Source organism: Lissotriton helveticus, chromosome 3_1, assembly GCF_964261635.1.
Source record: "Lissotriton helveticus chromosome 3_1, aLisHel1.1, whole genome shotgun sequence".
NCBI classification, from domain to species: Eukaryota; Metazoa; Chordata; class Amphibia; order Caudata; family Salamandridae; genus Lissotriton; species Lissotriton helveticus.
In genome coordinates this window covers 1,861,275,589-1,861,301,016 of record NC_136061.1, presented here as the reverse complement: position 1 = coordinate 1,861,301,016, position 25,428 = coordinate 1,861,275,589, and the positions used below count along the sequence as shown (strand labels likewise).

The window sequence follows — 25,428 nt, the reverse complement described above, 5'->3', positions numbered from 1 at the left end:
CAGTTTGTCTGTTCCAGTTCAGCGTTGTTTTGTTTTGTCTACCCATGCTCCATGCTCCCAAATTTGTGTTTTTGGTCAGTTGTCTGCTGTGGAGCTTTAAGTGGAACCATTTTGCCTTTACTTTTATGGCCACAGCAAATAGATTTATGTGCCAGTTTGACCTTCCTTTAAACACCCTGCAGTGTATATTTTTGTATTTAGCGTCCGGTCTGCGATTAATAATTGAATGCTTGTCCTCTATTTCTAATCCTGTCCCAGTTTAGTCTTTCATTTAATGAATTATGCAAGGTGTGGTCATGGTACTTTACGAGTAAATTTGGGATCTTGAACCTTTGGCATACTGTGGCCTTTTGATACTGCTAATAACCTTTCTGATAATGGTTCCCAGGATCCTGGGTAGTGATCTCTGCCTGACCTCTTAAGACCTGTTCCTTGGAATGCATGTGTGCCCTGGTGTTCCTTTGGGGCCTTTCTACAAACGACTGACATGTCTCGGAATGCCAGAGAGTCTGGGATGGTCTGACTGTGCTGCTTTCTTTCACTTATCTGCACTGCTGCGTCACCTCCTTCAGCCTATCTCAAGTCCCAAACCTTGCCTCAAAGTAGATCTCCCTCAGTGTATCTGGGCATGTCTGAATTTTCCCGTCCTGGACAACTGCCAGCCAGGGTGAGTTTTCTATTCTCTTTTCTGGTCGTCTACTTCCACACACCTACTCTGCCTATGACATGTCCTGAGCCATTCATTCAGCCGTGACTTCTCTACTCACTGTTCTTTTTGCATTTATGGCCCTAAGTGGGAAGGGTATGCCCAGACGTGGGTCCCATGCTCGCTACGCTACCAGATTCAAGATAGCCTGGCTGATGAGGGGTGTTGCCCCAAAACCCGTCCCAGGATGCTTGTTTCTGGTCCAGGGAAGACGTGTCCTGGAAGTTCAGGCTCCACTGTTCCCATAAGGGAGCGTGTCAAGACTAATTTGCATATGGCTGGGTCTAAACTGGAATGGTGTGGCGTGCAAAAAAACGATGGATTTAACCAAGATTTGTGACTGGGGTGAATGTGTGATTAATTCAGCATTCCATCCACCATCGGTACTTTTCGCAGAGCTTACTACAGGCCGTACCCGGCTCCCATCTTCTGTGACTTGGGTTGACGTCTTGCCACAATAATATTCATGCTCCCATTACATTATGTCCTTCCGCCTTTCTTAGTATTGAAGGACTCCGATCACAGCTGGATACAACAGGGTGAAGTCAGGCTCATGGAAGCCAATCCACCACATGTCTGTTCGGCTTGCCTGGCCACACCACCCCGCTCCCCTTTCAGGAGAATGCTTAATCTACTTTCTTCAGTCGTTTTATTTTTGCAAAATATGTTGGAAAATACTCAGTACTTTAACTCTGAAACTTCAGTGTGCGAGACCTTAGTCAGCCACAGCAACATTTACAAATTGTTAGTCATAAAAATATACAAAAGGGAAAACAAATATATATATATATATACATAACTTATAAGACAACAGATATTCTATTAATAATTAATGTGACAAAATATAATATAAAGACGTTGTAAAGTAATTATTATCTCAAAAATGGTTCATACATAGAACTTTCGCGTCAACATTCATTCTAAACGCACACACATCAGGAGGAAGGGTACAGGTTAGATGAGTATAACAGTAAAATCTTAAACATAAAATAATACTTAGTAGATGAATAATACAATCAATGTTTTGTTCTATTTGAACATAAATCTTGTTGTAACGAATCTCCTTGTGGCTTATTTCAATTGTATCTCTTCGCGGGTTTCAGCATAGCGCCTTTTTCAGGAAACCCATATGCTAATACCAATCAAAAGTACCTGCAAGAATACTGGAGAGCCGGAGGAACCTGCTATTTATTTCAGGGCAGGTGGAAAAATGTAGAAAGTGCTCGGCAGATTCCAAGGGATGCAAAATGTGGCCTTCCTACAAACTCGGATGAATACTGGGGCATATTTGCAAGGACCTCGTTAAAATCATCGCCGCTTTAGCGGCAGAAAACTGCCGCTAAAGCGGCGATAATGGGCTTGATAATATGCCGTAGAGAATTCCAATAGAAGCCCATGTTAACACCAGAACATGGGCATCTATTGGAATTCTCATGGGTATATTATCAAGTCCATTATCACCGCTTTAGCGGCAGTTTCCTGACGCTAAAGCGGCGATAATTTTAACGCCGTTCCTTGATAATATGCCCCACTGTTTTTTGCGTGACGAGGATTCACGGTCCTAAGCACGATATAGCACCGAGGTTGAGTGCAGGGAGGGCACAGTTGGCAGAAAGATGTACCGCTACTTCTCAGGGGACTCAGGGTGTAAGAAATGTATACATAGGTGACCTAAAAAATGTGCTTCACGTGTTAGTTACCTGTCCACAGGCAGCCGTCCATCTGGTTGTAATACAAGGGGCTTGACAGCATGGATTCGGCAGTCCGAGGGGGCCAGGATATGAGTTAGCAGCACGGCGTCTACCACAAAATGGATAATTCTGCTGACCCCTCAGAATGCCGAGACCATGCGGAGGGTTAACTAACTCGTGAATGACTCACGTTTTTTAGGTTCCCTAAGTAGACCTTTCTTACACTCTGGGCCATATTATCAAGGAATGGCAATAACATTATCGCCGCTTTAGCGGCAGGAAACTGCTGCTAAAGCGGCGATGAGGGGCTTGATAAAATGCCCTTGTGAATTCCCTTAGATCCCAGGTTCTGGTGTGAACCTGGGCTCCTATGGGAATTCACAAGGGCAAATTATCAAGCCCATTATTGCCCCTTTAGTGGCAGTTTCCTGCCGCTAAAGCAGCGATAATTTTAACACCGTTCTTGATAATATGCCCCTCTGAGTGTAGTCTACACCCCATCCCTGTCTCCGTGGATGTATTTACGGTGGAGGATGAAGTGTGGCTTCAGTCTTAGGATGCCGTCCCCCATGGTTCACCCTGTCGAAATTGACCTGGGGGGTATACGAAGGGAGCATAGCCCAACCTGACATAAAAAAATACTATTGGGGGCCTTAAGTAGGAATTATAAGGGACTGGGTGTTTGCGTCGCCAGCAGTCCGAATGGATAACAATGCGCGTGATCGGACCAAGGGGATATCTCGCATTGTTATAAAGAAGCGTCATGAAGCAAAGCTTACCACCACACACTGAGACGACAAGGGTGGTCTGAGGAAAAGCAACAGCATTTGTCCCCCATGGACTGACCATGCTATGGGACAGCCTACATACTCAAGGCGGTGGGGCACTTGGAAGGGTTCACTGCTTGCAACACGACAGGGATTTAACAACTGGGTGACCTATGGCAGAGGGTGACATTATCCACTCTGACACCTCGAAGGAGTTTTATTAGATGGCAAGTCCGGAAGCATTTCGCTACATCCAAGTAAGGCACACTTCGAGGGCCATATTCTCACCCAAGCAGCCCCCCTTGAGGACAGGCTACTAGCCGGCTTCCTGGCCACGGGTACACGCTCCTTAATAGACGAAAAAATATTTAACAATTCCCTAGACGTCCAACACAAACTGAACATTTACTGAGAAAAGAATCTTTAGGACTTATAGGAGAAAGAGTAGGAGGAAGCTCTCCGTGGTCCTGTAGCGATCGCCATAAGGGTGAGGTTACTACACAGAGTCTACTATTCCCAAGCAACTGTGCACAATATGGGAAGAGGCGTCTCACAAACATGTGTCAGGGAGTGGGGATACGTGGGCATCTTTTTCTATATAATGTGGGAATGCCACAAACTGCTGAGTTTTGGGGAGGGATTGGTAAACTGCATGACAGAGGTGACTGGTCTTCCTGTAGTCAAGACGGCAAAATGGTTTGTTTAAAATATATGGGGGGACAAAACAGTACCAAAACATCCTAATTTATGGATTGCACTCATAGTTGGGAAATAGAACACAACCCGACATTGTGACAGCATCAGCATAAATGACGGAATGGGAGTTTGACATGGGCTGATGTATGTTGACGGAGAGGGTGGTATACCTTAAGAAATGGGCCAAAATTTGGTCCGCCTAGTGAACCTATAGAGGATTCTGAACGGCAAAGGGATAACTGGGACCTGCCTGGCCCTATATTCCCAGACAAGTCATTGTACTTATGATTGGTGACATACTGTTTTAGTAGATTTTATTTTATTTGCGTAAACCCAATAAAAAAGATTTATTTAAAAAAAAAGGTGAGGTTGTGATTTGACCTTGGATTTACTGTATGTAATTACTTGTGCCACAAAGGAGCAGTGCTTTGTGCTCTTCGCAACATTCTAGAGTAAGGTTTACCTGCTCACTACCTTTGTGGGCCCATCTGGTTCACAAATGAAGTAAGCTGGCATTCCAATTGAAGTTTGATGTTGCCCATATGGCCGGGGCACCAGTGATTAATGACAAGACCGACCGGATGAACTCCACCTGACTACCCCAGGACAAAGAGATCAGTATTCAGGAGAGCAGAGTGAGGCACAGGAAGGATTAAGCACAATGTAAATAACATATACCATATCATATATTGTCCATCCTCCCAGTGGAACCAAAGAGGGCCATCTCCCTTCTTCCATACTGTCAAAGGCGCTACTTTCAATGTCTTGCTGTCAGTGTCAACCTGCAGTGAATAAATAAAGCACGTCTCCTTTTTAATCTTCTATATTTGTTACCTGCGCTTCTGGGTCCCCAGTAAGTCGTTGATTATTTTTTTCATTGCAATTTCACTCCTGATTTTGCTAAAGTCATTGGTAAATATTCCTTCGCTATGCCTCAGAGACCTGGAATAAGAAATGAAGTAGTTACTGCATACATTCCCATGCTCATGCCGCAGAGGGTTCATTTAATTAAACAATATCATACTCATTTCCATACTGAACAATCCCAGAGGAAAAAACAAAGTAACTTGTGAAATCGTTATAGTCCCACACTGTTTTCTGGTTTAAGACTCACTGGGACATATTCACCCCAAAAAAAGTATAAAATCACTGGCCGATTTCAATGACTTTCCATGAACGGACTGTTCAACTTTCATGCCCTTCAGTAGGTAGGTGTAATAGGACACCTGAAAAGGCACAGGTTTTCAGCCACACTGCTACACTGGTCATGTGATTTTTTTAAGGCCGTATATTCCCCTTATTAGGATTTGTACATTTTTCCCCTACAGTTTAAACGTTTTCACCTTGGATATAGCTTTTCATCCACATCCCCAGCAAATATTGTGGTGATCTGTTCCCCTTCCCTCCCGGCTTGGGAAAAATGAAGTGTCAGGGACCAAGTGCCAGGGTCCACAGCATCTGGCATAACCCATGTCCCATGTCACTTTAAACTGCAGCTTTAAGTTCAAGTTGTATCATTTTGTAGCATATATTAAATAGATGTAATGCTTTACTAATTGACGTTGCTTAAAAATACATACACAGCACCACCATGTGGTGGTTCCACTTACTGACATACACATTTGCCAGTGTACTGTACCGGGGTGGTGTGCACTGGCACAAATTAAGTACTGCGCCAAATAGCCTCTTTGGCTGAGGTAACTTTCCGATCATGTCCACGGTTGAATTTCAGTTTGCAAATTCCAACAAACGTACATATTTTGGGAGTTTACAAACATCCAGAGCAAGCCACTTTTTTTAATAAATACTTAACACCTCTGGAGTGAAATCAACTACTACCAACTTCCCCACCCTTGTAGCGGAGAAATACTCAATGGTAAAATAAGTAAGTCTGTTGATGCCTGCGAGTAATATTTTGTGAATTCCTGGCAGGTGTAAATTGAGGTTGTTTCAGCCATAAATATAGATGTAATTAGGGTCCTTTGCCTCATCCAAAACACTTACTAAAAGGTATGTTGTGCCTTTAATCAAGAGTCCATTCTTTAATGTCAAATATGAGTTTGTGGTTTTGGCACAAATAGACCAATGTTTAGAAAACAGAGACATGTGGCACATATCTAGAAGCAAACTGCATTGTGCAAACCATTCCCCTTTCCACAAAAAAACCGAAACAAATTGTTTTAACTAATTTAGCCACAGTGTTTCCTGTACTCTGGAGAATAGCACTACTTTTGAACCTCTGTAAATTTCTTAGACATTGATTCTCCAAATTATCTTGGGTAGCAGAGGTCGCATCATGCACCGTTTTACCCCAAATGGCATCACATTCTTGACAACAAGTTTGTGCAACTAATCTGTTTGAAACTACAAAGTTAAACAAACACTGGTAAAACCAAAAGCTCTTCCTTTGTGCAGTTTGCAAATACTTATTTGTCTACTGGGAGCAAGCACAGACAAAAAAGCATCTGAAAATGGAGGCTGCAGAAAAATAGTTTTGCTTTCTTCTCTGCATCATTAACTTTATGCGGTGAACAACCTTTACAACGCAACTTTTACCACGCAGTGCCTTTACGATGTAACTTTTACAACGCAAACCATTACAACGCATTGCGCTGGGGGGCGCTCTAGAATAGGGAATAGGTTTAATGTACTATCCAACACCTTCCCTACTATCCACGGGGACTGGAGTTGGAATAGTAAATTAAACTATTCACTATCCAGCGCCCAAAAGCATTATGCGTTGTAAAGGTATTCGTTGTAAATACCGCGTTGTAAAGGCATGCGATGTAAAAGTATGCGTTGTAACGTCATACATCCACTTTATGCATATGCTTTTCAAATCTCACTCTCCAGTGCTACGCCAGTACACCACTCATTGACTGATTAAAAAGAAGGCAGTCCTCTTGGCCTGATAAGATATACTGTTCCAAAATGGCTGCCACATTTATAATTCGTCGGTGAGAAGCATGGCTGCACATGGGGGCAAATGCTAACTAAAGCATATGACAATGTATGATACAGAAACTAAAGAAACTCTTTTTTCTGTATTATCCATTTTTCACCTGACGGTTCTGCTCCCCAGTGCTACCGGGCCAATCACAGACTGTAAATCTCTCCCACATGCATTTCAGTGGAGGCGGATGGCACACCTCAACAGCAAAATGCTGATTCCAACATTCTGTGGACTGATTCAAGATCTGGTTGATAATATTTCACACCACCAGCTAAAGGTTTGAAGACAAACAAAAGAAGTCACTGGCTGATGGTAAAGCAAGTATTTAATACAATATGTTTGCCCTGAATGGTTCAAGCACCACGCCCATCAAACCTAAAAATGATTAGAGCATGTTAAAGGTTTCTGCCAAACCTTCTCTTTAGGGTGAGACAATTTGTTATTTAAGGTCTATGCTATTGTGGTGTGTAGAGGTAGTCTAGGCAGAGATGAAATACTATTTGATGCAACTCTTTCCCTCCCACTTGTTAATGAGTGAATATTATGATTTATGGTTGCAATAATTCTTAGAAGTGACATGTCATACAGCAGGCCCTCCTTACCCCGGCCAATTTGTATTGAATCACAATATTTAATGCTTGTCAATCTGGTCACTTCTTTAGGATACAGATCATTTCTAAAGTTCAATTCTATGGGGTCCTAAATAGTATCAGAGGAAGAGGCATATCAGGTAGGAAACCCTGATCCTGGACACTTACTACCGGTGGGCAGATGAGTCTTCCTATCCTCTTCACTCTGTGCTTGTAAGCACTTCATCTTTCAGGGCCACAGGAGGAGTTGTGGTGCGCAAGGCAGCAGACAAAGTGCACATCAGCGGCGGCTCCTCTATGGGGCGTTTGGGCACCGCCCCCCTGCTTTCTCGCTGTGTGAGAAGGCAGAAACAAATGGTAGTTATTACCGTTATAACTACCATTTGTTTCTGCCTTCTCGCACGGCGAGAAAACAGAAGTTCCTGGTTGCGAGTGGGCAGTGTTACTCGATGGCAGGGGGGAGTGGCTTGCCTACTGTTGTTAATGCTGTCTGTTTGGGCAGCCTGAGGCCGCCCAAACAGACAGTATTAACAACAGTGGGCCAGCCACTCCCCCCTGCCTTGAGTAACACCGCCCACTCTCCCTGTTCTCTCTGTTTGCTGCAGCATACAGAGAGAAAATGACGCGGGTGGGGCAGCAGCCGCACCAATCAACGACGCGGCGGTGGAGGGGAGGGAGGCCGCCTGCCGCCTTCCTGATGACGTGCACAGTGGTGCAGGAAATGAAAAGCAGGACTGCGGAAGTCTGGAGTCTCGGAACTAAGCGGGAAGGTACGTTTTACTTTTATTCTTTTATTATTTATCAGTGGCGGCTGGTGATCTGTGAAAGTGGTGAGCCGTAAATGTTCTCGATGAGTCCCCTCTTGCAAGCAAGGGTAGGGGGTGAGCTCAACCATCATAAGAGGGGTTTGGAGGGGTCCTCACCCAGGAAAATTTTGAAAAAAGAGTGGGCAAATGGTGCATTTTCAAGCCATAAATGCATAAAGCTTCCTTTTAAATACCTGCACTTTTTAATTTCAGAGTTGTATTTGTGAATTCTAAAACCTAGTTACAGGCACCCTGCACTCCTGCTGGTCCCCTGATGCCGCTCACCTCCTGAGGGACAGTGTGCTTTAAATGCATGGATTTTGCCTGTTCACCAGACTCGCCTACACAGAAGATGTTCAATTACTTTTTCTGAGAGATATACTTTCAAGGAAAGAATGTTTATACGAGCCCCAGACAGCAGAGCTGTCGACATTAGAGCCAGGGAACCAGGTTCGAGTCTCATCGTGGGCTTAACATTCTGTGATTCTAATGACTCCGCGCCTACCATAAATGAATGTGTCCTTGTGAAATGTAACTGGTGCTCTTGTAAAGCGCTCCAATACCTACGGGTCGAAATCGTGCTAAATAAAACTTTAAAAAAAAGAAAGAATGGCTCATGGATCACACCCTGCTCTGACAACGACCCCTGAGTCGGCAGTGGGCACTCTACTGTAGAAACGCCTGAGGACCCTATGGCCAGTCCGACGACCCTGTCAATACGATTCTCCAGCGTTCCTTCCCGCAAGGCGGCGTCCTAGCGTCCTAGCTGATTGTACACACACCTTTTTCAGTCGCAAACCCTGTGATTGTGTAAGTTGTAGTGTGCAGCTGTAAAATTGCTTTGTACACCTGGCCTTTAGTTCTTCAAAATGAAAACACTCATGTGTTATGAATACACAGGATACAGTAATTGGGCTACACCAGCCTTGATATTTTAAATATATTATTATGATTGCAGCTGTTAGTGTGTGTGTCTTCCTGTGCTGTTATTGGTAAAAAACACATCCCGCCGGTGTAGGGCATCTGAAAATTGATGCAGTTAGGAGTGGGCAAGCAAGGTGGTGATCAGAAGAAAAGGAATGCTGGATCAGATGAGAGAGGGGGGAATATGGTTTAGCACTTTTCTGTATAATTGTAATTTCCCTTTTCATAGCTGTTTCATCCCACATAGTTATTGACGAAGAGGTATTCCATGATTGTCATAAAGAAAGGCATTTCTGAATGAGTCATGTGCACTAGTAGAGCCCTTGACAGGGTGAGAGTCTCTAACAGTGTTTCCAACTGTGTTTATCATGCCACAGTTTACTAATGGTAAATAAAACATAGCACCACTGCTTATCTTATGCCACATGAAAAAAATGGAATAAAATAAAATACATCAAAAGCTCAAAACGTCTCTATTGTAGGCATGGACATATTGTTTAGACCGATATAACTCTTGCCCATTCCCAAGGTGAGAGTGCAGGTTTGCCACACTTTTTTGGACTCAGGAAAAAACTCTTTGTTCCTAACATCAGACATGAAGTACAAGGATAACAACACTTTCCCAAGTTCCCCTTTAAGAGCTGAAATAATTATTTTTGCAGTCACTTTGATATTTTATTTTCTGTGTGGTCCAGGACACAGGAGTATATTTACAAGGGAAGTGGCAGAGTGCGGCGTTAGCCATCTTGATCTAACGTCACACTCCGCCACTTTGGAAACGCAGGACAGCACCGTATTTACAACAACACAGTGCAGCCCTGCATTTCTCCCTGTGCTGGTACCAATTACAGCTGCCTAGAGCCAAAGCAGGCACCCTTGCACCATAGTGCAAGGGTGCCTAAGTTTTGGGAATTATTGTTTATGTGCAGAAAGGTGTCCTTTCCTGTACATAAACAATCTTAAATGGCGATTTGTAACTTCTTTGTGTGCTGCTTATGTGCAGCACACATAGAAGTTGCAACTCGTCATTTTTAAAATGATTGTTTATGTGCAGGCAGGGATACCTTCCTGCACATAAACAATCATGCTTGGTGTTTGGCTGTTTTTGTGTGCTGCACAATGCCGCACACATAGAAACAGCAAAAACGAGGAGAAATAAAGCATTTCTGCGCCGGGATGCCCCAGGGTAAGCTGAGTGCATTATAAGTTTCATATTATTATTATTATTCTCCTTGTTGCGCCATGTTAAGACCAGGTTTTTTTTGTTCTTAAATTTGGCGCTGCTCCATATTTACGCCACCTCTGTAAATAGGGGGCAGCGTCAAAATTAATGGGTGTAGCGGGGGAACGCCCACCGCAACACCCATTGCCCTCCACTTTCAAGCTAAGTACACGTGGCTTAACGCTGCCTTGTAAATAAGACAAAACCTGTATTGCCACAGGAACGTCTTTAAAAGTGATGTTCCTGTGGCAATAGGGGCTTGTAAATATGCCCCACATTACCTTAAGATTAAAAGTAAATGAGAGCTTTAAGAAGGAAGAGTGTTGTATGCTTCTGTCTAAAATCACACTGTTTGGGCGATTGACAAAAGACCTTAAAAGCACATGAAGCAGTACTACAGATGTACTCTTCTTGAAAAACTCCTTACACCGCATAATGTTAAACTCCCTAATACTAAAAGTACAAACAGGGCAGAAACGTTTCTATTTGTACTAATTGTATAGGAATAGTCCAATTGTATTCCCATTTTAGATGTTTTAGTGCCAAGATAACGTAATTACTGCAAGTGGTTCCTTGTTGATAGCTCATCAGCCCTAAATCCACAGTAAATTCCTAAGGACAATAACATTAACACCGTATTGAAATATTGCACCTGGATTTACACAAAACTCTAACAAAGAGCCTGGGGCCTGGGTTACATGTGCTGACAGAATTTGTAAATGGTGGCTTATCTTTCAAGCACAAGTCAGTCAACCTATCTCACCTTTCGGAGGGGTGGCACATGTACTAGTTCTTCTAAAGCTGTGTCAGTTTGCACATTAACTACTTATTGCTAGAAAACAAACTTCCATAGAGCAACCTCCACCCTTCCTGCAAGTATTTAGAATAGTGAATCGTTTTTGTTATTTTAGCCAAAAAAGCAATGACCTGACACATTTCTCTGCCCTTCAAATTCTCGGTGCATGTTTATAGGTAATACGAGGATCCTTCAGAATTTATGTATTGATCTGATTTGAGATTCTTTAATATTGGCATTTAATCAATAAATGAAATTTAAACTACATCTCGACTATATCTGAGTCTCCAGTTTCTTGGGTAAGTGAGTTGGTTGTAATTCTGGCTAAGCCCACTTACATCATCTTGTGAGAGTAGATCAGTAAGAGTGAGTCGGCTCCGACGTGGAGGTGTGCGGTGGGTATCTTACCTGTCCAGAGCAGGCACTGATGTTGCAAGCTGGAAAAGAATCATGAGCGTAGTGAAGACCAGCCAAGGTCGGATCTGCAGAAGGGCCATTGTGTCACCTGAGAAGAAGAGACACACTGTTAGGAGACAGGTAGCTTGGGAATGATATAATCAGCTCCCCCTTTCATGTGACAGCATTCCAAATATAAAATGATGCACAGAGCCAAAAGAGGAGCTTGTTTTCACAGCTGGTATTTATGCACCTAAATCCACCTAATATGACTAATTTCCTTGGGTTGAGAATAACTATGAGGACCTGTTTTTTCCAGACGACCTATTTCATGGCATTATGGCTTATAATCTGGGCCTAATTGTTTAACAGGATGTCCTATTGACCCGAGGACATATTTATTTGACCTTTCACCCAGAGGTCTTTCTGGTGTTACCGAGCAGTACCACAAACACAGGCTAGATAGCAGGGAAGGATTAGAGAGAGGGAAACTCGGACCAGAGTAAGGAAGTATAGAAATCAGTGTGAAGAGGATGACAAGTTGGAAGGCTCTACATTAGCGTCCTTTGGGTGCTTCAGACGGTATGTCGTTGTTAATGACGTAAGCCTTGTATAAATAACTGTATAACTCAGGCGTGCAACACCCATTGGAATCAAAGGACTTCAACACCCCATCCCCCCCCCACACCCTACCCCCTTCCCCCCGTCGTGAGTGGCAGCCAGGGCTCAGACAGCTCCCGGGCACGCACACAGCCGCACCCGAGCACTTCACGGGTCTTTAAAAGGCCATGGGCATGTTAATGATGCTTTGATGTTGTTTCACCCCTTCCAAGAGCCCCTGCAGCGCCACTCTGCCTATTGCTCAAAATTTCAGCCCCCCCCACCCGAAATTTTTTCTTAGCCCCCCGAAATGTCGCTCTAAGTTGCGCCTCTGTTATAACTAATGTTCACTTCTTAGGGGTAGTGAGAGTGAAACATTTCACATGGGGACATTCTAAGGATTTCTGAACATGAACAACACATTGAACATTGGCTTTACCTCAAGTTCATCGTTATGCTTTAGCTCTTTGAGCACTGTGCTATGGTTTGCAGTATGGCCTCTCCCAGGAGCCCTCCTAGAACAAACCTCATGATGAAATGTGAAGTCACTTTGAAGAGACCTGCGGTGACACAGCAGCATGGAGGCCCACATCATCTACTGTCCGCACTCACACTGCTGAATTGATTACTACGAGTAGCCGTCATCGTTAGAACCGATTTTAATTGTGAATTTATATAATCCTAAAATTCAGAGGATCAACTAAGCCCTAGCAAAAGCTCCAGGGCCTGCAAACCTTTAGACACTGACCAATTAATGACCAGCCCGACACTTTTTTGGTCTGTGATTTGTATCAGGACAGAATGTACTCTGCCCATTTTGAGATGCTTAAAAACTATAAGGAGGACATCCCCATTACTAGTAGACTGAATGCTCCCTCACATGTGTTGTATTCATTGCTCAGCATTCCAGCTTAGCTCCTATTTAACCATAGGTGCACCTCTTACTTATTTAGCAGTTACAGTTGAGAGACTTGCCTAATGAAAAGTCTTTGCAAAGCCAGGAGACTGACCGGATAACCAAATCCGGGCTCAGTACTTGCACAATGCAGACATGCCAACCCTCCCGATTCAGGCGTGAGACTACCGATTTGAAGGCTAGTCTCCCGGCTCCCGATTCCTACAAGCAAAAACCCGATTCCTCGGTGGTTTCAGCTGACAGGGCTTGTTGGTATTGTGTAAAGTACTAATTCTTCCAGCAAAGAGTGGCGATGCAGCGGCTCTCGAAGGAGTGACAAACCAACAAAGCGTCATTAACAAGGGAATCGTCTTTTAAAGACCTGCGAAGTACTGGGGGGGGGGGGGGAGCTGTTTCAGCCCGGGCTGCCACAGGGGGGTGGGGGGTGCATGCACTGCCAACAACCTGCCAGGCCAGTGCCCAACATTTGTATGCTCCATGCTTCTGAACGTGCATTTGAGTTTCAGATGTCCGATCCTACAGCAGCACACTTCCAAAGCCCATGCATGCCAGTAACCCGATTCAAAGCCCCATTCTCCCGATTTTTTTACTTTGCTCTCCTGAAATGTTGGCATGTATGACAATGTCCTGAGCCCTTTGCTGCATCCATCCACACCATTGTCCGAGCATAGCTCGCCAAGGGGCTGGACACATTCATAAAAGAAAGAGATCATCCCATCTTATGAAAGAAATTTGGCCTTGCTCAGCCTCACCATAGTAGGTATTGGCCAGATTCTAAGTAAAGTCCACCTAAGAACACCTCAGTGATTAAGTAACTTCAAAATAAAGTGTATAAGCATGGTTCACTGAACCTATGAAAACTAGATCTGGCCAAGCCATGGGGCACAGACTGCATTACTAGGCACGGCTGAGGCAGAGATGGAGGCAGCAGACATGGGCCATATGACTTGCTTAGCCCTCCTGGACCTTCTCCAACACTCATCATGATGGACCACTGCCTGTTATCTGTCAGAGGGCGATCCATTGGCGGAATGAAGTCTCTGGGTTTTCCTCCTTCAGTAATATTTCAGTTTTGTATATCATATTTGCCCCTGGGGTCCAGCTCTAACAATGCCTAATTTGTTTTATAGATGCATGTTTAATATCTGTAGCAAGCCCCTATAGTAACCTCCATATGTCACTTAAGGTTGGTGCCTGTAATTAATTGATTGAACAGCCAACCAGTACCACAGCACAAGTCAAGAACCTAGGCGCCATTTTAGAAAACATATTTCTCAAGACACATATTAGACGAAATGTGTTCTATTATTCTAGGATTGCAGGCACTAAGGCTATTCACTTCACTTTCCTGCCTTGCAACCCTTAGAGTCTATTGTAAACTTCAGGAACAACTTGAGCATAGTTAAGGAAATGCCAACAAGCTTCAGGCTGCACAGCAGGTATCTAGATGAATGACAGCATTAGGCACACTGGCAGCATGCCAGCTGACTTTTGCTGACCCTAAAACAAAGCTCCCACCAAAATGCAGTGCCTTGCCTTTTTCACAAATGTTTGCGTCCCGCCTCTCCCAAACACAGAGCAGATCAAGCCGGTCAATCACTGTCCAACTAGAAATTGTAGACTAGCAGAAGAGGTGTTACTTGTTTATGACCCTTATCACTGGGATTGATGGGGAGTGAGTGGTCCTTTATGGCTGTCCATGAGTGATTTAATGCACTTTTACGTATAGTTCATCGGGATCCAACACAGCCAAAGCCCCTCCTTTCCGAAGTCTGCTTCTCCCTTCAAGGATGGCTTGCCCTATATGTCCTCTCTAGAAGCATCCCTGCTCATCTCTTCCTTTAGCAATGTCAGGGCCACTGTGGGACACTCACAACAATATTAGAACCACCAAATACAATGTCAGATGCATGCATCCGCACATCACACTGAGAGACATTTAATGCAAACTACAAATGAGGATCAATCTCAGGCAGCGGGTGCTGTGCTGTGTATGATGGAGGGTCACCCTGCAGGTAGATGACCCATCAGGCTGAGGGGATTCTTGCAAGCGGAATATTGGGCACAAGGAGGGGAAATATCTCCAAAAATTCCAGCCAGGGAATCCCACTTCTCCGTACACCTGTTCCATATCCACCTTAAGAAGGAGCCCTTCTTCGTATGAGGCAGACTCGAGTATCTCTCTGTGACACTGATAGTGACACACTGAAACCGACTAATAGCTACGTAGGTCACTGAAAAACCCAAACCGACCAATACTCCCACAGACAAGTAAGGTTCAATGTTTAGATCCTTAGGGCAACACTGAAACCAACTAATGCCCGATTAGAATCACTGCCACACTGAATTGACTAATACCCCCACAGACAAGTTAGGCACAATCTTTAGGGTCTAAGGGTGAGACTCAAACCAAAAAAGGCCCCCTGAGACTTACAGGGACACCGAAAATGACAACAACCGCACAGATAAGTCCGTTTCATTCTTTAGGTCCTTACAGTGATAGTGAACCCGACTAATGCCCCGGCATAGGCTCTCATTGAGTCACTGAAACTGACATCCACCCCCATAGACAAACCACCCTCAATCTGTAGGTGCTTACGGAGATATTGACACCTGCACAGGCAAGTCAGATACTTAGGGTGACACTGAAAGTGACTAATACCGTCATTTAAAAGCGGTGGCTCAATCTTCAGATGCCAAGGGCGGCACTCAAGCCAGCTAATGCCCCCCCAGACTCACTGAGACCTGAAATGTACACATACCCACACAGGCAAGTGAGATACTTAGGGTGAGACTGAAAGTGACTAATACCGTAACTGAAAAGCGGTGGCTCAATCTTCAGATGCCAAGGGCGACACTCAAGCCAGCTAATGCCCCCCAGACTCACTGAGACCTGAAATGAACACATACCCACACAGGCAAGTGAGATACTTACGGTAACACTGAGACGTGCAGTCACAAAGATGTCCCTCAAGCATCCAGGAAGGCACAGGGACCAGTGTGAGCATCCCAACTCTTTTAAAGGCCTCTCCACCAACATCGGAAGTCATTAGTTGAACAATTACTAGAGATACGTGGGGACAGAATACACATTTATTATGAGCAAATTATTATTATAGATTCTGAGGATTAGTTTTCATTGGTAATATGCAGGACTGTTGTAGATGGATTTATGGGCCTTTCCAGCCAATACGTTCCGATTTCTGTTTGTACTGTTAACAAACCACTTCCACAGAGCAACCTCCACCCTTCCTGCATGACTTTAGCAGGTGCTGATTAATTGGCCGTAGACGCTCAGCGTAATCTCCTCGTGGTGTTTGAGCGGATCCTTGCATGTTGATTTTATTTGATAAGCACACTACAATATTAGTTGGCAGACTCTCTACAATCTTGCGGTTCTGTCGTCAGTGAGTTAGGAAGAAATGATCCTTTGCGTCATTTCCTGCAAAGCCTGCTTGTTCCTCTAAAGAGCTTGTGGCTGCAGTGTGTACCCTGAGTAGAATTCCCTGCAAAGGTGTCTTTGTTTTTCTTCACACGTCACGGCAGCATGATTCGGGCTTTTGGAGTAAGATCCTTTTGGAGAAATGTCTTTAAATGTGTTCCTTAGCTGTGGAGCTGAATCCCAACCAAAAAGAGAAACAAAGGGCAAATATAGGGGTAAATGTACAAGAACTGCCGCTAACTAGCGTTAGCATTAGTTAGTGGCAGTTTTCTTAATGGGGCCTATCACCAAAAACTATTGCCCTGTTAGCGATGTATTTATAATACATCGATACATGGCGATAGTAACAGCTAGCCTTGGTGAAAACTGCCGCTAAAACTAGCGTGAAGGTGCTAAAAATGTTGACGTTAGCGAGTGAATAGTTGCAAAAGGCCCATTAGCGGGACAAAAACTCATGTTAGTCAGCCCAACGTGACTTTTTTTGCCTCTAGAGGCAAAAATAGCCTATATGTTCACCTCCTATGAAAAATAGGAAATAAAACCAATGGAATGCAGGATGGAGCAGCCAGGGCCAAGTGCATCACAGATCAACAACCACCCCACCCCCCCCAAGTCACCCACAGCCAGGGTGACCAACTAAAGTCCCAGGGGAAGAGGACATGCAGATTCAGGGCTACAGTCATGAAACAAGGTGCTTTGCTGGGAAAAACCAGTGATGCATTACTTTTTATAGCGCCCTCCTTGCAACACCATGGTAGCCAAACCTTGAAAGTGGGGTCAGTCCCCGGGCCCGGACGCCTCGCTGGGCCTGCCTCTGTGACCCAGAGTGGGAAGCAGAGGTGCTGTGGAGTTGCTGGGCCATGGCGTTAGACATTGAGGCATCGGCAATCGCCCTTACCTGGTGGTGAAGTCTGGCAGGTCGCATGGAGACACGTTGCTGACCTGTGTGAGAAGACCGCCTGGCGCACCTTTGAGCTGTGAACGGTAGAGGCACTCCAGTGCAGCAACATAGGGAGGTCTGCATTGCAAACCAGGTGCTACCACTACTCCGGGGTGCAAGGAGGGGGTTACCAATGGTGAGCCACGCCTCTCTGAATCACAGGCCATAGGATGTTGAGCTGGCCGGACGCTGTGTAGGGTGAGGCCCCTGAGCTGTCCAAACTTGTGTGGTGGGAGCGCTACAACTTCATGCCTAAGGTTGTCCTGTCGCATCACCTGCGTCAGGAGGTTCCCCTATGGACTTAGTGGCAACTGCTTTACCCAGGCTTGTGAAATCCCACTTTTTAGAGACTCCTGCTGGCTAGGTCACAGATTTGGAGAGAGTGCAGCGTATTGAGCCCCAGTGTAAATGTCCAGGTGAGGAGAAGGTGGGACGCATAGCAGAGGAGGCCCGGGGCGAGTTGGGATCAGGCCTACCACCTGTGGGTAATACACACCGTGCCCTGAGCAATCCCTGCACTGCTGCTGACCTTCATAACTGAGAGCATCGCACAAGAATATGGTCAACACTTTTAGATCGGAAGAGGCAACCGGGTGGTGCTGCCTTTCCTTAACCCCTATTAGTCTAGTTTTGGATGTACGGGGGACTAAACCTTAGTGGACTTCCTCTTCCCACAGCACTGCACCTTATGGTTGCTGCTGCTGTCCCCATCTGCTGCTGTTGGTTCCTCTGACCCGGAGGGCAGGTGTTTGAGTCCCTCCACCACCCGCAGGCTCCTGCCTGCACCTCATCCCTGGTGGTCCAGTGGTAGAGCGTCACTGCTCTGCAGCTTGACTGCCCCCTGTCCCTTTTTTTCTGCTGTTCCCATTTATCTTTCTGCTCTTCTCCCTTGCTTTCTACTGTTGTCTTTTTTTAATCTTTGCTTTGTTTGCCTTTGTTTTTCCAGTGCTTTTTTGCAGTTCTATTTTCCCTATCCTCGCCATCGTTGCCGCTGTGAACCCCCATGTCCCCACTCCCTCTAGTGTCCATTCCCGCATTTCCCACCTCCCACCTGTCCAGCCTCCCTGCAGCACTACTTAATCATGGATGCTGTGCGGCCATGCGCAGCGGGCGTGCCACTATTGCGCCGAAGGCAAGCACGTCTGTGTCCGTCTACCCCTGTACCACGCCCAGCACCAGGGACCCTGCCTCTCGGATACTCCACCACACAATGCCAGCACCCTCCTACCTTCAACCCTGGACGCCACGCCGCCTGCCATTTAGCATCACTGAAGAATACCCTTGCACCCTGTTCCTGCCGAAACTGCAAACGCACCTCCTGCCATATCAGCACACCAGCGCCTCTTGCCGCCCAGCCTACCAACAGTGCACCTGACCGGCTCAATTGCATCCTCCTCAACGTGCGGTCCCTCCACAAATACGCCACAGAAATCTGGGACCTCCTCGATGCCAAATCACTTCAGACATCGCCTTCTTCATGGAAACCTGGACCAACCTCTGCTCTGGCCTGGATATCACCATTGCCATACCCAATGGCTACAAAACCACCCACAAGGAACACCACGGCCGTCCAGGAGGAGGCATTGCCATCATCTACAAAAGCACACTCCGACTGACCTCACACTCTAAAGGCCCAACGACGACTATGGAACACCTCCACTTCCAGATCTGGACCAACATCACCGTCCGTGGCTCCCACTTCTACAGGCCTACGGGTAAGCATGGGCGGATTTTGCGAATCTGGCGTACGCGAACTTGCGTATTTACGGATTTGCAATCCGCAAAATCCGCGAACTCTCGCGAATTTGCGGATTTTTGTGTTTTTTTGTGTTCGCAAGGGTTTCTGCCAGTTCGCGAGGTTTGTGTACCAGTTCGCAATTGCGAACTTACTTGTCGGCTCGCAACGGCCGCGACTATGTTGTTTCTACGTCTGGTTCATCATCACAGGTTCACAGCACCCTCTGTTTCACCACTGCCACCCTCTGGTACACCCATGCCACCCTCTGGTACATTCTCACTGCCACCCTCTGGTTGGTTTATCACAGTAGATTATGGTGGTGAAAAAAAGCAAGCACACCTGCCCTGCTTCAACTGCCATGAATTAATTTGGGGTTGATTAATGTGTCACTGATTTTTAAACTTCCAGTCTGGCTGGCACCTGCTTCCTTCCTTATCTGTAATTTGCTTTCTGTTGCAGTGCAATTTTTTTTCACAGGACCTTTATGGCTTACTTGTAGCTATTCTATGAGCCTGCTGTGAGGGTCAGAGCAGGGTCATAGAATAGTTGCAAATAGGCAACTGAACTCTGGAGGGGCCCCTCAGGAAGCACTAGAGTGAATGGTTACTAATGTTAAGATTGAACTTTTGCACCTGGTGATTGCTTTCAGTTTTGCAAAAATCGTTTTCCTGCAATTTCGCGTGATTTGAGGGGCGCAAATCTGTGCGAGATCGATTTCGGAAGCCGCGAATTCGTGCGAATACGCCATTTGTTTTTTTTGCTGCGTGTTTGTTCGCGTGATTTTTTGTGTGTTCGCAAGCCCCTTGTAGCGCAACGTTTGCGAAGTTACTCTAGCGGTCGTACATGGGCCCGGCCATCTTGTTTGCGTGACGTCATTCCGTTTCCGGCCGCTATGTGTAATCTCGCAAAGTGTGCGGCTCGCTAGTACAATTTTGCATGTGATCGCGAGGAAAATCTCGCGCGAACTTACCCACGCGGTTGTGAACGGGCGCGGCCATCTTGTTTCTCATTCATTGCTATGGTTCTGGGCATGCTCTCTGTATCCTTTCTTAATCTCTGCCATCCTTTGCTTGTTTGAAGTTTTTTTTAATCTATTTTACTTATTATCTATCCCTCTATTTTTCTAGCTCTATATTTTTGTGTTTTCTGCCACTTTTTGTTAATTTTAAACTACTTTTTTAAACGCTTTTCTTTTCTTCTTCCCTGTTCTATTTCTTCTTTCTTATTTTGCTTCCTTTCTGCCCAGACCATGGAAAGGGAGCCGGGAAGAAGCCCGCAAAGGGGAAGGGTCCCGCACCCCGTGCCCGGCTCCCGTACGGGCGTTTGAGGGGGGAGACAGTTACAGCTCAGGAGATTTTTAGTGCGGAGGAGGTGGCCGCACTAGTCTTTCACATCCAGGGCCGCCTCCCCAAGACCATCATGGGAGGCGGCAGGATCGCTACCGGCTACGGGATCCGGGAGCGCCGGAAGCGGTGGGAGAAGGTGTGCCGGGCCATGTTTGAACACTCTGGGGTCCGGCGCACCTATAACCAGGCCACCCACCGCTGGACGGATCTAATGGACCGGGAACGCGACTTTCTGGACGTGCTCGGCGTAGAGATCCCCGGGCTTGGTGAGTAGTAGTAGCTATTTCCATCTATTTCATCACTACTCTTTTTTATCCCGCTCTGTGTGTTATTATATTGCAAATTTTTGCTTTTTACCAAGAGCAATAATGCTGCCGATTACATTGTAGGTAAATTATATTTCAAAATCTTCTATGCATTTCAGGTGCACTGCTCTCCTTCTCAGTAGCCTTCTTACTATGCTTATTTGTTTTCTATTTTGTGTTCATTTCATTGGCCTGAGAAATTATGTATGAGTGTAGTGTAAAGAACTGCGTAATGCTAGACACTAAGGGTCAGATTTTCAATTACCGGCGCATCCCTGCAAAGTAGCAGGGATGCGCCAGTAATTGTGCGCCATGCCACCACCACCCATGGTGCGCCGTATTTACAATGTGGCGCACCATGGGCCCAAAACGTCACAGAAGCCTTACGCATCTGTGCCGTAAAGGCGGCGCATTGCTGGAGTTGCGTGCCAACGATGGCGCAGCTCCAGCAATGCTCTGGGGTGCCCTATCTCCCCAATGCTGCATCAAGCCGTACGTCGGCTTCAAGCAGGCGCAGGGTTTGAGTCACGCATCATTGTCCTAAAAGTGACTGATTGACATCTTGTAGATTTCCCTCAGCCACTTTTAGGATTCGTTCCTGCGCAGGAACGCCCTCCCTTGCGCCGGAACGCCCCCTGATGGCGCAGGGCTTTACAACGTGATGCATCTCCCATATGCGTCACTTTGTTAATATACGCCACACCATGGCGCCTCTTTTGTTCTGCCGCTGCGTCACAAAAGTCACGCAACAATGGAGCAAAAGAGCCGCAAGGGGCTTCTAAATCAGCCCCTACAGACTCAAGTCCAGTCCTTCCTTTAGACACATGGCTATAAGAAGAAATAGTGGTGGTGGTCGGTGGATTGATAGTTTGAGTATTCACTGATCTGCAAGCACGATGGACTTTGTCTGTCACTTCGCGTGCTGCGGACTGCTGCCTGCCAGGCCTAGGCAAACCTTTTTAGTAGTTTGTTTAGTCAGTTACATAGGAACTTTCCAAGTCAACGGTCTGCAAATCAAGCAATACTAATAACGTAGTAGACCACATGATATCGGTCAATATATCCCGTGGAATAGCTGTCTATTTGCTATTTCGCCAAAATATTTTGTTATTGTTCTTTTGAAATGTTTGATTTGGTTGACAAATATCATCCATGTTTTCTGGTCTTTCTTTCTTTCATGTTGTACATCAGCTCCCCCCAGGGGCAAGAGGACACAGGAGGAGGAGGAGGGTGCTGTTCAGGATGCAGGCCAGGATCGGGCAGGCGAGGGCTCCTTTGCTGGCCCCAGTAAGTTTTAATTTTAATATAGAGTACCTATTTTTTCCTAGCGTTCCTCATTCGATTTTTTCTAAATCGTCTTTGATCTTCTTGTAGACTGGATCTAAATTCTTATCCTGCCTCAACTATGACTCCCTGTGGTATTACTAGATTATTCTTATTAGTCTGTCTGTGTAGCTAACTAAGATAGCACATTTGGCAATTCCATTGGACTCCCATTCTAGTCAGCAATAGCTGTATGCACTGAGTGCAGTCCTCTGGGATTGTCCATAATGTCTTTTCAAGTCATCTAAATGTTTATGCTTTGACAATTGCCAACAATAAAAAGGTGAATGACCACCAAGAAAGAATAAGATACTACTTTACTTTTGGTTTGGATAGTAGGACAATCCATTCTACTACTGTTGCAGGGACAAATCTGCACAAACAGAACTATGGACACTAAATAATGCATTGCTTAGCTTATCAATTATAAAAGGTGCTGTTAGACTTTCCACATACCTCAGTGATAACAGACTTTGTAGTTGAACCCCCAATCTCCTTACTGACTAGATAGTGTGGCAGAGTCATTTAGCTCCCAAAGTCACTGATGATTGATCCCCAATGATGATTAGATTATCCAACGCAGGACAAGAGTACGGAGTCAGAGTCAAGAAGTGTCAGAGGCACAGACTCATGCTTGCAAAAATTCCAAAACCTTTAGCTCATCCACTCTAGTCTGGAGGACCAAAAACCACAGAGTCTATTTAAGTTTAAAAGCTTTATTAAAAGTAAACACATTTATTAAAATCAACTTTGTCATAAAACTAAACGTTTAACTGAAAATGGAAAAGTGCTTAGTGCTGACGCGATTAATTGGACACATTTCTTGTGGTCGAGCCGAGCTCTCACCTGGTTTGAACTTGATCCTGCTCGTGTTCTTAGAAGTCAAGCTTCTGTCTGTTAGGAGAAAAAGTGGTGCGTGTTAAAAATAAAAAGCAAGCATTCATCAGTTTTGCGAAAAAGTGCAGCAAGACAACAGCCTTCCCTGGAAAAAGGGACATTTTTACTTTAGAGTAGACAGTCACAAATTATTACATTGTATTCTGTTTTTTTCACATTTCTTTATTCCTCCTAGACCAAATATTATATAGTAGTGAGTGGTGTATTCTAACATTCTTAAATGTACTTTGTAGGTGGAGCATCTGGTGGCGGGGCCAGCGCGGAGGTGGTGGTATTGGACGAGGGGAACAACTCTGGGGAGGAGGTGGTGCAAGTGCCGGACGTGCCTGTGAGGGTTCACACGGTGGTGGCGGGCAGAGGTAAGCTATATATTCCTTACTTATTGAGATTGAAGACTGCATAGTGTGCTTTCTGCACGGGTGTATTATAAATCAACCAGGTAGTAGCCTCCTCTAAATGTACTTCGACTTAGCTGTGAAGTTTTTGGTGAGAAGAATCCGAATAAGATCTGAGATGAACTTGATGGATGGGATGAACGAAAAGCGAAAGAAGGGTGTAAGTAAGTGTGGAAGGACGAGAAATTTAATGATGACTGGCAAAGAAGAAAGATATGTGTTTGCTTGGTCCCCGAGGTGGCTGGGAAGGAAAGAATATGGTATGGTGCATGGCTGGGTGAATGATGAAGCAAGGATGGGTGGAAGGAGAACAGCCTGGGTGGGTGAAACAGAAACTGTATGTGTGCATATACTTTGAATGGATGGATGCCTGGATCATGGTATTATCTGACTCTTAGATAGCATATGTGTATCTAGAGAGAGTAGACGGTCACTGGATGAACTAAGTGTTACTTTGAAGAGCATGTAACACCGCACCCGCACGTCCGTTCCAGTGTAGGAAAGGCAAGGAAAAGAAGTTGTACTTTTGTCCAAATACTACCATGAATAGTAGCAGTAGTTTGTATTGCAACTGCAAGCACAGCATATATCCGGTTATTACGGTGGACACTCCCTACCTCTCTTAATAACTTTAGTTTAGTAGTAGTACGTCATTCATGTGTGGGTGTATCACTGTTCACTCAATAATAAGCAAAGCACCTAAAGTCATCCCATATGTCATCAAATACATCCCATGTGAAGTGATAGATAATCAGATTATTTAGCTTCTTCATTTTCCTTTTCTAGTACTCATTTGCACTGTAGGGTGAAAGCTAAATTAATTAAGCAGTAGCCCTTTTAACAGAGTATTCTCAGTGTCACCCGTAATAGAAAAGTAAGAGCTTCACCACCTGCATGTACTGGACTGGTACAGTAACGCAAGTCTGTCCCACTCATCATGGTGTGCGTCTGTTTTTCTCGGGTGCAAGTTCACTGCGCTGGCATTATGCCGGCTTGCATAAGATAACGTACCAATTTTCCTAAACAAGAGAGAAGAAGAAGAATAAGACTGGTGTACTGTCATAGTCGACTGTAATGGAAGTCCATAGTGTTCGTAGAATTTGTTCCTTAAACTCCCACTAATGTTAGAGCAAGGATGAAGAAGTGGGAGGTTAGATAGATACTGTCCTCAATAGTTATGTACTGTGCTTTCAATTTGCTACTTGTACTGTGACACAACTTTCTGCTCAATCATTTTGTGTTAATCTTAAGGAGCATTGGTTACAGACTATGTCTTTCTTTCTTCATATAGTTGCTCCTTCCAAATCAAACAGAACATCAAGGAGGGAGCTGGCTCAAATGGCCCGGCAACGGAGGCTGGATGCCACTGTCGCCGAATATCGGCGGCTGGTGGACCTGGAGGAGGAGGAGATGCAGTCTACCGGTACAACAACAACATCCACTGGGACAGCTGCATCCTCCTCCGTGCCCCCACGGGCTGCCAGCCAGCGCAGTGCTCCAGCGGTACGGAGCCGGGCTACCAAAGCCAACCGCCACCGCCGAGCAGCAAAGACAGCAGCTGCCCCCCACAGGAGTTGCAAGGCACGCCAGCGCCGCTTATGCCTCAGAGTGTCCTACCTGGAGCAGGAGGTGCATACCTATAAGAACTTGGTGGAGGGCCTCCGCTTCGACCATGCCACCCTCCGCAAGGAGTATGATGCCCTGGCCGCTAAAGTCAACAGCACCCTCCCGTAGTGTAGTGTCCCTTGCCCCTTTTTTAGAGACTTTTGGGGGGTGGGAATTGGGAGTTGGGTTGTTTTTGGGACTTTTGAAGGACAATCGTTGGGGTTAGGGAGGGTCTTGCGGGAGATTATTTTGTTAGGGCTACAAAAATATACTTTTTGAAACTTTATCTGACCATACCTGTTTTTTACTGCTTTTGAGTCTGGTGGGGGGGGGGGTTTAACAGTAAGTTTGTTTTCCTGAAGAGTCCTAGGACT

The 25,428-nt window shown here is 45.4% G+C and overlaps 1 protein-coding gene across 1 annotated transcript in view; it reads right to left on the bottom strand.

Annotated features, from left to right (window-relative positions):
- Nucleotides 1-25,428, bottom strand: part of LOC144824336 (uncharacterized) — an 88,479-nt gene that overhangs the window by 29,023 nt on the left and 34,028 nt on the right. Inside the window, exons 2-4 of the mRNA XM_078683453.1 lie at nt 15,999-16,127; nt 11,560-11,656; nt 4,695-4,802 (exon numbers count right to left, since the gene is read on the bottom strand). Coding sequence (XP_078539579.1) covers nt 4,695-4,802; nt 11,560-11,656; nt 15,999-16,127 — 334 coding nt within the window. The remainder of the gene's footprint in view (nt 1-4,694; nt 4,803-11,559; nt 11,657-15,998; nt 16,128-25,428) is intronic.